The sequence below is a fragment of the Petromyzon marinus genome, chromosome 17, assembly GCF_048934315.1.
Source record: "Petromyzon marinus isolate PM22_M1 ecotype Great Lakes invasive population chromosome 17, UKy_Petmar_22M1.pri1.0, whole genome shotgun sequence".
In the NCBI taxonomy this organism is placed as follows: Eukaryota; Metazoa; Chordata; class Hyperoartia; order Petromyzontiformes; family Petromyzontidae; genus Petromyzon; species Petromyzon marinus.
Genome location: NC_133683.1, coordinates 17597152 through 17610066, shown reverse-complemented (window position 1 = coordinate 17610066; position 12915 = coordinate 17597152). Strand labels below are relative to the sequence as shown.

General features: G+C 49.6%; 1 protein-coding gene across 1 annotated transcript in view; it reads left to right on the top strand.

Annotated features, from left to right (window-relative positions):
• LOC116943235 (protein transport protein Sec23A-like) overlaps positions 1 to 12915 on the top strand; it is a 35477-nt gene that overhangs the window by 6984 nt on the left and 15578 nt on the right. The window contains exons 6-12 of the mRNA XM_032955930.2: positions 399 to 484; positions 624 to 768; positions 1100 to 1258; positions 1676 to 1791; positions 2500 to 2623; positions 3992 to 4072; positions 4664 to 4753. Coding sequence (XP_032811821.1) covers positions 399 to 484; positions 624 to 768; positions 1100 to 1258; positions 1676 to 1791; positions 2500 to 2623; positions 3992 to 4072; positions 4664 to 4753 — 801 coding nt within the window. The remainder of the gene's footprint in view (positions 1 to 398; positions 485 to 623; positions 769 to 1099; positions 1259 to 1675; positions 1792 to 2499; positions 2624 to 3991; positions 4073 to 4663; positions 4754 to 12915) is intronic.

Sequence of the window (12915 nt, the reverse complement as noted above, 5' to 3'; positions counted from 1 at the left end):
TACCACCTTGTCCCCTGGATATGATGAGTGGGTTTGGGGGTGGGTGGGTGGATGGGGAAGGGTTTAAATGCTTAAAGGGCCCACACTGGAGGATGCTCTGGAGTGTATTTTTTATTAATTTTCCATGCTGGCCAGACATATTGGAAGAGGTGGGATTACCCACAGTTTAACCCACCACACGCGACCTGCCAATGGACTGACAGTGTTGTGCCCATTTATACCGGTTTCAACTGCTGAGCCGGGACATCAAATCAAACCACCGAACTCTGGGTTGCAAAACCAGTGCTCGCTCACCATTAAAACATGGTAACATCCCGACTCAATAATAATGGAAAATATTTATTACAATCCAGTATTTTGTTACAATATTAATGGGTTTCTTTGTTTGTTGTGAACAGGATATGCTGGGGCTGATGAGACCAGTTGCTGCCCAAGGTGGTCAGGCTCAGCCAGTCCAGCCTCAGCATTCTCCAGTTCACAACCGGTAAAAGGCTTCTCCTCGGTGGTGACATCCGACGACAACAACAACAACAACAGCAGCAACAACAAAAGACGACGCAGTCCAGCCCTTTGACTTGCGACGCACGCTCACAACGCTCGCCTTTCTCCGCCAACGTCTGCAGGTTTCTTCAGCCAGTGCAGAACATCGACATGGCCATGACGGACCTGCTGGGTGAGCTGCAGAGGGACCCGTGGCCCGTGCAGCAGGGCAAGAGGGCCCTGCGATCCACCGGCACTGCCCTCTCCATTGCCGTGGGATTGCTGGAGGTAAAGAAATTCACAGTGTTGCTCGCAGCAATTTGTGTCGGGGGGGGGGGGTCTCTCCGACGCGTCTTCAGGAGCCGAGTTCGGTTCGTGAAGTGAAAAACAAAACGGCTCCCGGCACGTGGAGCGAAACATCGGACATTGTGCCTAACAATACGCGGTGCGACCTGAAAAACGCCGTCGGCAGAGCTGTACAGCACGACCGAGAAGACCTACGCAGCTGTCTTTTTTGTGTTGGCAGTTGTTTATTTCTTTGTGCTGATTTGCAGTTTTGTTTTGCCTCCCCCACCCACTAACAAACTCCTGTTGTTGGTGACGCCCTTGAACCCGACAGTGCACTTTTCCCAACGCGGGTGCCCGGATCATGCTGTTCACGGGCGGGCCCCCAACGCAAGGGCCTGGCATGGTCGTTGGCGAGGAGCTGAAGACGCCCATCCGTTCCTGGCACGACATTGAGAAGGACAATGTCAAACACATGAAGAAAGCAACCAAGGTTGGCATGCTGTCAATTCACAAATTTGCTCGGGCTCATTCCAATTTCCTCCACCTCATCTTGGTGTTTCTTACACCCTAATTGACAAGGCTAGGTTTGTGCCAACCTTGGAAGGAGATTCTTTATTTGTTTTGTTTTTTCCTCTGTTTGAGTGTCACGCAAGAAATTGGTCCTTTGCACAATGAGAACGATTTCTTTGGTGCGTGACACACTTTCTTGGTAGTTGACACTGTCCTTCTCAAGAGGGTTTGTATCCCTGTCTTGGTTTGAGGTTTGTGAGTGGCGCCTCGCATCGCTTTGCACCACTGGAGCGTTGGGATGTCGCGTAAGACTGCATCGTTGGAGCGCTTGCGCGTTTTTTTGCACAACGCTCTCCTTTGCCTTCCCATCCCACCCCCGACCTCCGTGCATGGTCAGCACTTTGAAGCTTTGGCAAACCGTGCCACGGTCAACGGCCATGCCATTGACATCTACGCCTGTGCGCTGGACCAGACCGGTCTGCTGGAGATGAAGTGCTGCCCCAACCTCACTGGGTACACCACCTGCACCACGCACACGTGTTCCCAGATGCTATCTCCCTCGCCTGGTGTGCAGAAGGTCGTGGGTTCGGTCCCGACCCTGACCCCTGCTGTATATTTGAAGTTTGCATGTTCTCCCCGTCGTGGTGGACGCACCATCACCTTATGAGCTCTTCTGGTCTTTATAAACGCTCACTGAGAGCTCTTGCCCCGGCAACCGATGCAGCCTACACGGGAGATCTTTGTACGTATGTGTATTTGGTTTGGTCTAGCTTATGACCCCAATGCATTGATTGGAATGCAGTGTGTCATTATCTAATCTGTGCATAGCGTTATTATCTAAATCAAACCCAACACTATCCATGGATTTTGGAATGTGACCTAATTTGTCCTGTTTAGTGGATCAGATCTTTGTGGCAAGGTGCATAAATACTGAGATAACTCGGACTTATCCTACCCCGTATGCTGTAGAGGTGATAGCTGTTGGGAATCTACTTTTAACGCTTTCAAGTAATTGTCTTCAGATTGTTCTGTTGGTTGATCATTCCCATCCGATGAAAGTTGTTTCGGATCCCATCGATGAAAGTGTAAAAGTGTCCCTTTTGTATTTTTTGTAAGCGCGTAGGCAAATGCGACGACCAAATAAAAAATTGTCTCCGCTTGCGAATGTCTGGCTTGCGAATCGACGCAGTCGCTGTGACGTTGTCGAGTTTTGTTCTCCAGCGGCTACATGGTGATGGGCGATTCCTTCAACACGTCGCTCTTCAAGCAGACGTTCCAGCGAGTGTTTGGCAGGGACTTCCAGGGAAACCTGCGCATGGCTTTCGGAGCCGTCCTCGAAGTCAAGGTGAGCATAGCAGCTTGCAATGTGAAACCCCTACTTGTGTGTTATTTTCCCGAATATGCACTTAACAGTAAAGTGTGGTCCAGATGTCTTGTGACCCCCCCCCCCCCATTTGCTTCTCTAAAACTTCATCTTTTTTGAAGTAACGTTTATTTAAAAACGTAAATTAATATGCAAAGGAAAATAAATAGGGCTCAATTAATTGGAGGTCACAAGGCATCTGGACCAACCTGTATGATAATACACATTTACATTTGTAAGGCACGTTTCATCCGTATATCCCAATGCGCCACCGTGTATGGAAAGCAGCGAATAAACATAACCTGCAGGGTAAACGGCCAGAACTAGGGGGTAGTAGAGGCCTATTTAAAGAGGTGAGTTTTTGAACAATTCTGATTTGTCCTATGAGCAATGGCAAAGTATTCCAAAGCCTGGAAGCAGAAACTGGCAAAAGCCCGATCACCCAAGGAAATTCGGCTTGACCTCGGAGCCATTAGAAGAAGTCGATCCGAAGATCTCGGCAACCTCGTTGGACCATGAAAATGAATCGGTTCCTGTAAATATTACGGGACTAACCCATTGAGTTCCTTGTAGGGTTTATCCAATATTGTTGCACATTTCCAGAAATATTGAGCGATGAAATCGGCAGTTCTGCGGGTGCGTGGTGGATTACTACAGCGCAGCATTGTGAGAGATGCCGATGGCTTGGGGAGGCATTCATTGAGCAGTGGATGGATCATGGCTGATGGTGATGATGCGGGGTTTGGCAGTTTCATTGCGGCGTTTGTGAACGCAATCCACGTGTGAGTCAATTATACCCCTTGCATAAATTATTCAAAAGTCATTTGTTTGACATTCATTTTTATGCCCGTGACAGCAGTAATAATAAGTCATAGTGCTTTGTTAATCCACTGCCGGATGGAGGCTTCCCCATTCTGTGTTGGTCATAGAGGTTTTTTTGACCATACTTCACCAGCGCGGATCGGTGAAGGGATGCTCATGATGCATGCGCCGAGCGAATCGTGCGCTTGGGAGCTTAGATATCCCTCCCAACAATGTGTTTCGCTGCTGACCACCACCTAGCACAGCCCCGCAGCAGCCTATGACAACCCGGAGTGCATGATGGCGACCCACCCAAGCACTATCCGGGCTTAAGCCTGCTGAGATTCAAAAGATCTGACAATTTTGGTCAGAGGTGAATCTCCATTAGCTTTGCATAACCGATGTAATCTGACAGTGGACGCCTTGATTCTGTTAGACCACGATAGATACATTCAGCACCCGTGCGCGCACAGCTTCTGGGAAGGGGGAGTGTCCATCGTGCCAAGTGTAAATAATCTTTCGTGCTCTTCATTTGTATGGTAATTTCAGACAACGCGAGAGCTAAAGGTGGCTGGAGCCATCGGTCCTTGCGTCTCGCTGAACACCAAGGGGCCCTGCGTGTCTGAGAACGTAAGTCGCCCGCGTGACGATTAAGCCGCCTTCCCCGTTGCAACCCGGCCGTTCTGGACGATAACCGTATAATTACACGTCGCTTTGATAAACCTGCATTAACTCGATGAATTACTCGCTGTTTATTAGACTTGATTAGGTTAATGTTTTCGCGACAATCGCAGCACGACACTTGTAATTAGCTCAGCTGGCCACAGTAGGGGTGTAATTACATGGGGCGTTCATTGTTTGAAGGCACTGACAACAGAAAGTGCAATCAAGGGCTTTGTTGAAACAGCTTATTTCTTTCCACTGCTCTCAACACTTGAACGTTTTCAGAATGCCACGTTAAAGGCGAGTGAGTTTTTTTCAGGTTAAATAAATATTTTTTAAACGGGCGAGTGCGATTATGATTAAAGTCGCCCGCGCAGGCCGCTTAATTAAAGTGACGATGCGCTTTGAGAATCCGCCGCGAGTGGTTGTTGCGGCTCTCGGACATGTGAACGTTTTCCGGGATGCGCTTCGCGATGCTCGCCGCTGACCTCTGCGCGAACACCGATAGCCGTGCGCCTCGCCGTTGAATTCTGCCGACAATCGTGATCCTCGCCGCAGGAGATGGGCATCGGCGGTACGTGCCAGTGGAAGATCTGCTCGCTGGATTCCAGCACCACCCTGGCCATCTACTTTGACATTGTCAACCAGGTGAGGGCCACCTAAACGCACCTAATCGCACCTTGACCCACTATTATATATATGTATGATGCAGTTGATGAGCACAGGTTCAAAGGCCTGACGTGTCCGTTGGCCAGCAATAAACACATCACAATCAACGTTATCGAAAGAGGTGGCACATTCCTCGGATTTGAGCAAGGTTAATTTATTATGAGAGATTGCTAAAGAGAGACAATGGGATGGAATTTCAGAGTCGAGCAGCGTGAGGAAAGGAGCAGAACGCGAAGTGTTGCAACCTGCAGTGTGGGTCGGTGGATAGATGGATGGCTGGGTGGGCGGGTGAGTTGGCGGGCGGGTGGGTGGGCGGGTGAGTTGGTCGGTGGGAGGGTGAGTGGATGTCGTTGTGACCTGTAGTACGGTACCGATGAGACAGAACGGTCAGTCTGGTTGAGCGAGTCCTCAAGATGAGTGGAGGAATCCAATGATTGAGATTCATGGGACCAGTAACCATGCTAGTAGCAATGGAAGTGTTGATGAGGTGGCACGTGACCATCAGCGAGAAAGTAAAGGGAGTTAATCAGTAAGTGCTTGGACGGCTGCCACGGGAGTGGAGGGTATGATGAGCAGTGGGGATGGGTTGAGTGTGCACCTCGTGCTGTGTCCTTGGACATGCGCAATGCCAGGCTGGTGTATGTATGTGAACCTGGCCTGAGCCACGCTTGGGTCACGGAGGCATCGGTTCATCAATTCAATTTATTCTCAAGGCTCACGATTCGTGTGCAGAATTGCGTGGTAGAATCGGTGTGGTTTAAACAATAAAATGTATGTGCATGATATGCAAATGGTGTGTTGTTACACTGATGCTAATGGGGCGATTTCAAATATGCAAACGGGATGGAAAATAAGATACATTTTACAACGAAGATTGTAAAAACGAGACAACAATAATCTGAATTTCTTGCATTGAATCGGCGTCCTGATTTTATGGGGAAGTCAATCGCTACATCTCCACATATTATCTACATATACATGTAAAGGTGCATCGAAGTGTGTGCATAAGAGCCGATTATGTTAGATTTATGTTCATTATATGTTAACGATACATTTCGGAAATTAGAACGATCGAGACACAACGAGCCGTACAAATGAAACGGAGAAGCGAGAAATACACGTGACGTAAAACGGGATAACAACAATAATAATGCATTTCTTAATGAAAACGGCATTCCGAATGTTGAGCCGTGGTCGAATCTTGGTTGGGTGCACCTTTAGATAGTTATTAAATACAGCTGACATGCAGATTGTCCAACTTGATTTGCGCAAACTTTCGTGAAAAGGGGCTCGTGGGGACAACAAGTGTTGACACTTTCAGAATGTACGTATGGTACATCGTTTCTGCATTAACCACATATACACGTAGTGAACAAGCAAATGACAACGTGCTCTGGTAGCATATGAATTGTCTGTGAAACTGATTAATCCACACCAGAGACAGCTTCCTTTAGAGCCTAGTCTCACACAGTGTTAAACCAGAGGGGACGTCAAAAGGTGAACAGCACAAAGCTCTCAATGTCCTGATAGTGGCATTGTTTGTGTGCTGTTCGACTTTTGGCGTTCTCTGGTCTCATATTGTTTGAGACTAGGCTCTAAATAAAGCTGTCTCTGGTGTGGACCAATTAGTTTCAAAGACAATTCATATACTAACAGAGCACGTTTTCGTTTGCTTGTTCACCACAGGTATATGTGGTTATTGCAGACATGATTCCTTGCAAAAAGGTTTCAGTTTGGTATTTTAATATCTTAACACCACCTGTTTTATTGCCAGAAAGGGTAAAAACTATTCTTATACGTACGGTACATTGACATACGTGCGGAGGAAGGGCAACAAACTAAACACGCAGAACAGTTTTAAATACATTAGTTTTGAACGAAAGTGAACCATCACCACCTTCTTACTTTCAGCTCCCTGTTTAAGATTTTTTTTTATTTTTGTTTAAATAGATTGACTTCACTCCGCCGTGCTGGGTAGCGAGTGCTGCCTCGCGGATGGCTGGGCGCTCGGCTCACTGTGTCCTCCTTTGTCCCGCTCCGCCCGCTCGTCGCTCGAGTCCCGTGCGCAGCACGGCCATTGCTTCCAGCGCTGCGTCATCGCCTTGCGAAATTTTCTGTTCGGGGGTCCACCGGCAATGCCACGCGCAAAGATAAACGTCTCCCGCGTAGCCCGTGAAAGCCGTTGGGGGGGCTAGCAGCACGCGGCCCCCACCGCCTTTGTCTCCCCAGAGTGTCGATGTTCACACACCGCACCGGGTACTCATTTAAGGCTGAGTTGACCCAGGCGAGGCACGGCACCGGTTCGAATATTCGTCACTGAATGCTACCGTGAAGTGGGATTTTCGAACGTGGGTTCATGGGTTCGAGGCACAGTGTGCTAATCGTAAGATTCCAAAGCACGCACAACACGTAGATAAGATGTGTTCGTTTCCTTAATGGCCAGTGCAGCACACGCCACTTAATGTCATTGCTCGCTAGTTTTATGGCAAAAAATATTGAAGGTTTAAAGGAGGGGCGGGGGAACCTTTTTTCTGCCAAGGGCAATTTGGATATTTATAACATCATTCGCGGGCCATACAAAATTATCAACTTAAAAATTGGCCTGTTATATTTTGTCAAACATTTAATTAACTCACCCCTAATGTGATGGCTGGAACTGCTTCTCTTTGGTGAGGCGTGTGATGATGTTAGCTGGTATTGATGATGTTGCTACTCGCAACTGTTTTTCCAGGTTTGCGCCTAGATTTATTGAATTTCGAGTTCCGCCTGCGGTTGCCTCGGCAGGGCCAGACCAAATGATTTCGCGGGCCTTATACGGCCTGCGGGCTAGACGTTCCCCACCCCTGGTTTAAAGCATTGGCAATAGGCGCCTCTGACCAAATCAACTGCAGTGTGCTCGATCTCGTCATGGCTCAGAAGCTCAACAGCTTTAAGCCTGGATCACTAGTGCGCCGATGGCCATGCACAAGTAGGTTGTCGTGGGGCTTGCGGTGCTACGTTGTGGGCAGCAGAGGGCAGTGCAGCAACATTCATTGCTGCACTCCGCTTCTTTTCTTCCATGTGGTACGCACCCAGCATTCACCAACCCGCACTAACCACAGCCCACTCAAGTGTTGATGGAAGTGCCCGTCCTGCAGTGGGCTAACAAAAGGGCTGAGCCACGTACCCATTTACATTAGCTGGTTTTAGGTCCCTGTGGTAGCAACAATCCACAGTGATGACGCAACAGCTGATAATGTGCATGCAAGTAGACGCACCTCTGTGAGAGGGAGTTGGCCCAGGGGTTGAGGGCGGAGGGCAGGCTGAGCATCCAGGAGGCGATGGCTTGAGCCATCCAGGGAGCGGGTTTGCCCGTGAAGGAAATGTAGAAGCTGATGGTCATGTGGGGCAGCCAGCAGGTCAGCAGCGTGGCTGCAATAACACGAGAAAGACGAAGACGTTGGATTTTAATTTGGTTAGGCGGGTGGCTCGGAGGTGTGAACGCTGAGCTGCCGCTGCGGAGGCCCTGAGTTTGAATCTAGGCGGCCGCATGGGATTAAACTGGATTCTCAATCGCCGTGTGTTGGATGGTCTCTCAGCTCGGTCACCAATGACTACAGAAAATAATTATCCCATTTAAATGTGGTTATGCCCTTGATTAGGCCGTGAGCGTTATGATTATCAGTATGACTCTAGACCCACAAACTTTACTCTCGGTGGCAGGGTGGACGACAAAGTGCTGCTGCCCAATACTGTGTGGGCAAGTTGTTCTGCGACATCCGCTTCTGGATTGCAAGCCCAGTTCGCCGCTTAAATAATCGCGAAACGCGGCCCTTAGTGGATGCGCAGTTTCCTGCGAGCGGCCGCGGCTCTGACCCACGGCGGTGATGAGCATGACGGTGCACTTGAGGTAGCGGTTGGCCGGCACGTAGCGGCAGTTCTCCTCGTCGCACATGAAGGTGCCGCGCTTGGCCTGCCTGCACGCCGCGTGCACCACGTACGCGTACATGCCGCACAGCACCGCGATGGGGGCCGCCACGCCGCCCCCCAGTGCCAGCGAGCAGTACGCGCCGGAGCCCTCCTGCCGCACAAACGGGAGGCCACCACCTTTGCCGTGTGACCGTCGCGCTCCCGAATACGGCGAGTCCCTCGCTCAACGCGTGGTGTTGGCGCAACGCGTTCTAGCTGTCGCGCGGTACTTCCACCATTATAACGCAGTGTCTGAGCTGTCTACGGCAAACTACTTTCTTGAGATGCGCGGCTGATACAACGCGCGGAATGCTACAGTAACGTGGTGGTGTACCCCAAGTTATTTGCCCCGCCATCTCACTGTGTGTGTACATCGTACTTTGCCAAACATTATCGATACTCGGGTCTTTTCGGGAAAGATCTATTGCGCTTAACGAGGACTTGGTGTACGGACAAAATCTGATGTCTGCTCGCCCTACTGGGCAACTGGTACACCACCTTCCAAGCAGGTCGCTGACAGAGGTCACGTGGATATCCAAGGTTGTGTGCTGCTTGGACCATGCATTGCCATCATACACACGTTTTAACAAACTCTGTTTTCCTTGGCTGGACAGAACTCTGACACTTTTCCCTAGGTTAGCCTAACATCCTGATCCTATGAGCCGCAAAAGCAAGATCTTCATTGGCTGAGAGCCACAAGACGCTGAGCAGAGTGGTGACGTGGGATGGTCATGCGGCTTATTGGCTCGCACCGCTTGCCTGTGAGAGTTTTGAATTTAGAAATTTGCGGGAGAAACCCTCTCGGGGGGAGTGCTAATGTCCGAGTGCCCTGGGCCGTTCCTGCTTCCACAGATTTCTTTCTCTTTGAAATTTAATACTATTGAAAGGTTCAGAATTGGGCTGCCCGGGAGTCACATTCAGCTCGTGAGCCGCTGTTCTGGTCACCGCTGCTCTATTCCGTTGCCGTAGCAAGTTGCCGTAGCAAGTTGCCGTAACTGCTCAACATGAATTCGTTGGCAACAACTGTCACCGGCAACGATTGCCCTGCAAAATTGCCCGAGTCGACCGGGACAAAGCGTTGCATGCAGTCGTCTATGAAATGCCACAACATCTCAAATTTGACTTCTGGATACAATGGGTCGAGAGCTGACTGCGGTGGTTTGGTCACACACATGCAGGAAGGAAGTCTTAAGGAAGATATTGTGAGGGAGGTGTGGGAGAGGAAGGGCAAATGGGAGGAGGCCCACCGCAGGCGGCCAGTCAAGAGGTGGATGGATTGCGTGAGTGAGGGCCTAAGAGACCTGAGTACAATGCAATCTGGATGTATAGTGTCTAAATTAATCCCCGTTTCAAGATGCTGCGTAGAACAGTGGGACGTTGGTATCCTGTGGAAATGGAGCATGTTTATTTATTTTATAGAGGGAAAGAGGCGTTCAGTAATAGGCAGAAAAAACGAGGGGGAGGTCTTGAACCTGGACTTAAACAGAGGGGGGGGGGGCGGGCTGTCCACAGGACAGCTCGCAACGACATTGGATTAATCGATTTTCTTTTCTTAAACCACTTCTCAAGCTCGCGATGCGCTCAAGGCAGATTCTCTAGAGCAGGGGTCACCAAACTTTTTTCACAGCGGGCCAGATAACTGAGAGAATGACGAGCGCGGGCCGCATAATCATTCTGTTCAATACTTGGGTGGGGAAAGATGCGTATTTGTGTGTGTTGCCATGGAAACCATGGTAACGTCAGAGCATAGGCTCTGACGGCGGGCCTGATGGACTGACGTCGCGGGCCGGATCCGGCCCGCGGGCCGTAGTTTGGTGACCCCTGCTCTAGAGCAATGCTTCTCAACTTTTTTTGGCCACTGTTACCCCATATTGAATTTGGTTTCAACCGCGAGTACTCCCTTGCCCTGACCCAACATGGTTCCGAGAAATGAATATGTGAATGATGAACATCACTATTTTAACCATTTGTCCATTTCTTGAGGTGTCCTAACTAGCTAAGTAACTGCAAGCGAATAAAACATATATTCAACGGACGCTCTTCATGCATGGCGTGCTCTGTTTGCGCTCGCTGGTTGCTCTTGGAAACCCGCATTGTTTACGATGAGTACGTGTAAAAAGGTCTTCTTGAAATCGTTCGAGGTTCCCATATGGATTCAAATTGTATCGTAGTTATTTTACATTGGCCGATTCATACGCGATTATTCACCAAATGACTCTCACGAACGATATTATTTAAAACATTTATACGTCACCTCATGTACCCCGTCCTGGGACATTGACATGTGAACCCCCAGGGGGCAGGGCCCGCGCCTTTCTCCCGCCTTACCTCGAAGAGCGGCGTGCACATCCCCGCGTTGGCGTTGTAGCCGTAGCGGCCGAGCCCCGCGAAGGGGAGGCCCGCGATGAGCGCCGCGTACGTCCACACGGCGGCCATCGCCACGCCCGAGCGTGCGGGCGTCAGCACCTTGGGTCGTCGTTGTCGCCATCGAGCGTCCGTTAGGCGCGTAACGAGAACCGCGAACCGCGCGCCCGCCGGTCAACGGGATTTAGGCGCCCTACGGGATTTTAAATCTCGTAGGGCGCCACGGTGGCGACTTGTTAACTACCTCACCTGGTTATGATGACGATGATGATACGAATTACGTGCAGTCATTTTCATCCCTTTAATTACGCGTATCGCCAATCACGATGACAGGGATTGCATCGCCATGCCGTGGCGGCGAGATATTAACGGACTACCTCGCCTGGTATACAGGAAGTGGTGGTTTCGATCTCGACCCTGACGCCTGCATATTTGGAGTTTGCACATTCTCTCCGTGGTCGCGTTGATTTTTCTCTGGCTCCCTCCGGTTTTTCTCTCTACATCTAGAAACACGCGTTTCGAGTATTTGGCTGCTTTAATTTTCCACGTGATCAGCCACTTTGTGGCCAGGTCGCTTCTGAAAAAGAGCTATATATACACACACACACCAATATATCTGGTATAAAAAAATATATGTTTGTAGTTTAAATCCAGGGCTATGCGGAGGCACAGCCGAGGGATGGTACAGAAATGTTTACAGCAACTGATCCATCTTTATACACCAACGAGCTCACCGAGATGTTCGGATCGCCTTCTTTATATAAGTACTCCGAGGTCAAGGTTCTGTTCCTAGGGTGATCGGGCTTTTTGCCAGTGCGGCTCCCAATCTTTGAAACTCCTTCCCTTTGCTAATAAGACATTGAGCATCGTTAGAGATATTTAAGTCCATCTTGAAAACTCACCTCTTGAAACTGGCCTTGAAACCTAGTGCTGGTCGTTTACCCTGCAGGTTCTGTTTATTTCCTGCTTTTCATACATGGTGGCGCATTGGGAATCCACGGATGTAATGGGCCTTGAAGATGTAAATGATTATTATGAATTTACATTGCTGTACCATGCTTCCATGTTCTCATGTCGAAAGAAGTTCAACATACGTACATGTCACTGATCTCCGCCTTCAATAATCTACACTGACCAGCATCATTACATAGCCCCGATGACCCCCCCACAGTGTGGGGGGGGGGGGCTCATCCAGCAGTGGATTTTTAAAAGGGCTCGAACTTGTGCAATGGGTACGAGGTCGCGTTTTAAAGTGACGGGCGGGCGTGTGCAACGATAAGTAAATAAATAAACTGAACAATTTTTATTTTACCTGCTAATGCCCACTGAGCTATTAGTTCTGTTTTCAGAAGCGACACCTGGCCACAAATGATTGCTCAACGAAATGTATTATCGCGTAGAAATTGATAGTAGCCAAATAATCTAAACGCACGTTTCTATCGGGCAAGATACGACCCGCTACTTAATTTTCATCCGGTCCTTGGTCACATGAGGCCCACCACTTCGAAACGGCCCGCAAATGATATTTATCCGTCACTGACAGCGTCGTAGGCGGCCGTCTCCTTCCCACCTGTGACCCCTGACACCCAGCGTGTTATCTCGTGAAAAGCAGCCGCCGGTATTGCATTCGGTGAGCTTGAATTTATTGGTTGCGTTTATTATTCGATATCACGTTGACGTGTGTTGATGCAAGGCCCCCCCCCCCCCCCCTTCAAAGATGTGTGAAAGTCCGAGTCGATGCTCGGTTACGAATCGGTTCCACACTCCCCCAACGCTAGACTATTGCCAGGCAACCCTGAAGCGCCTGTAGCGTGACCTTGATTAAACAG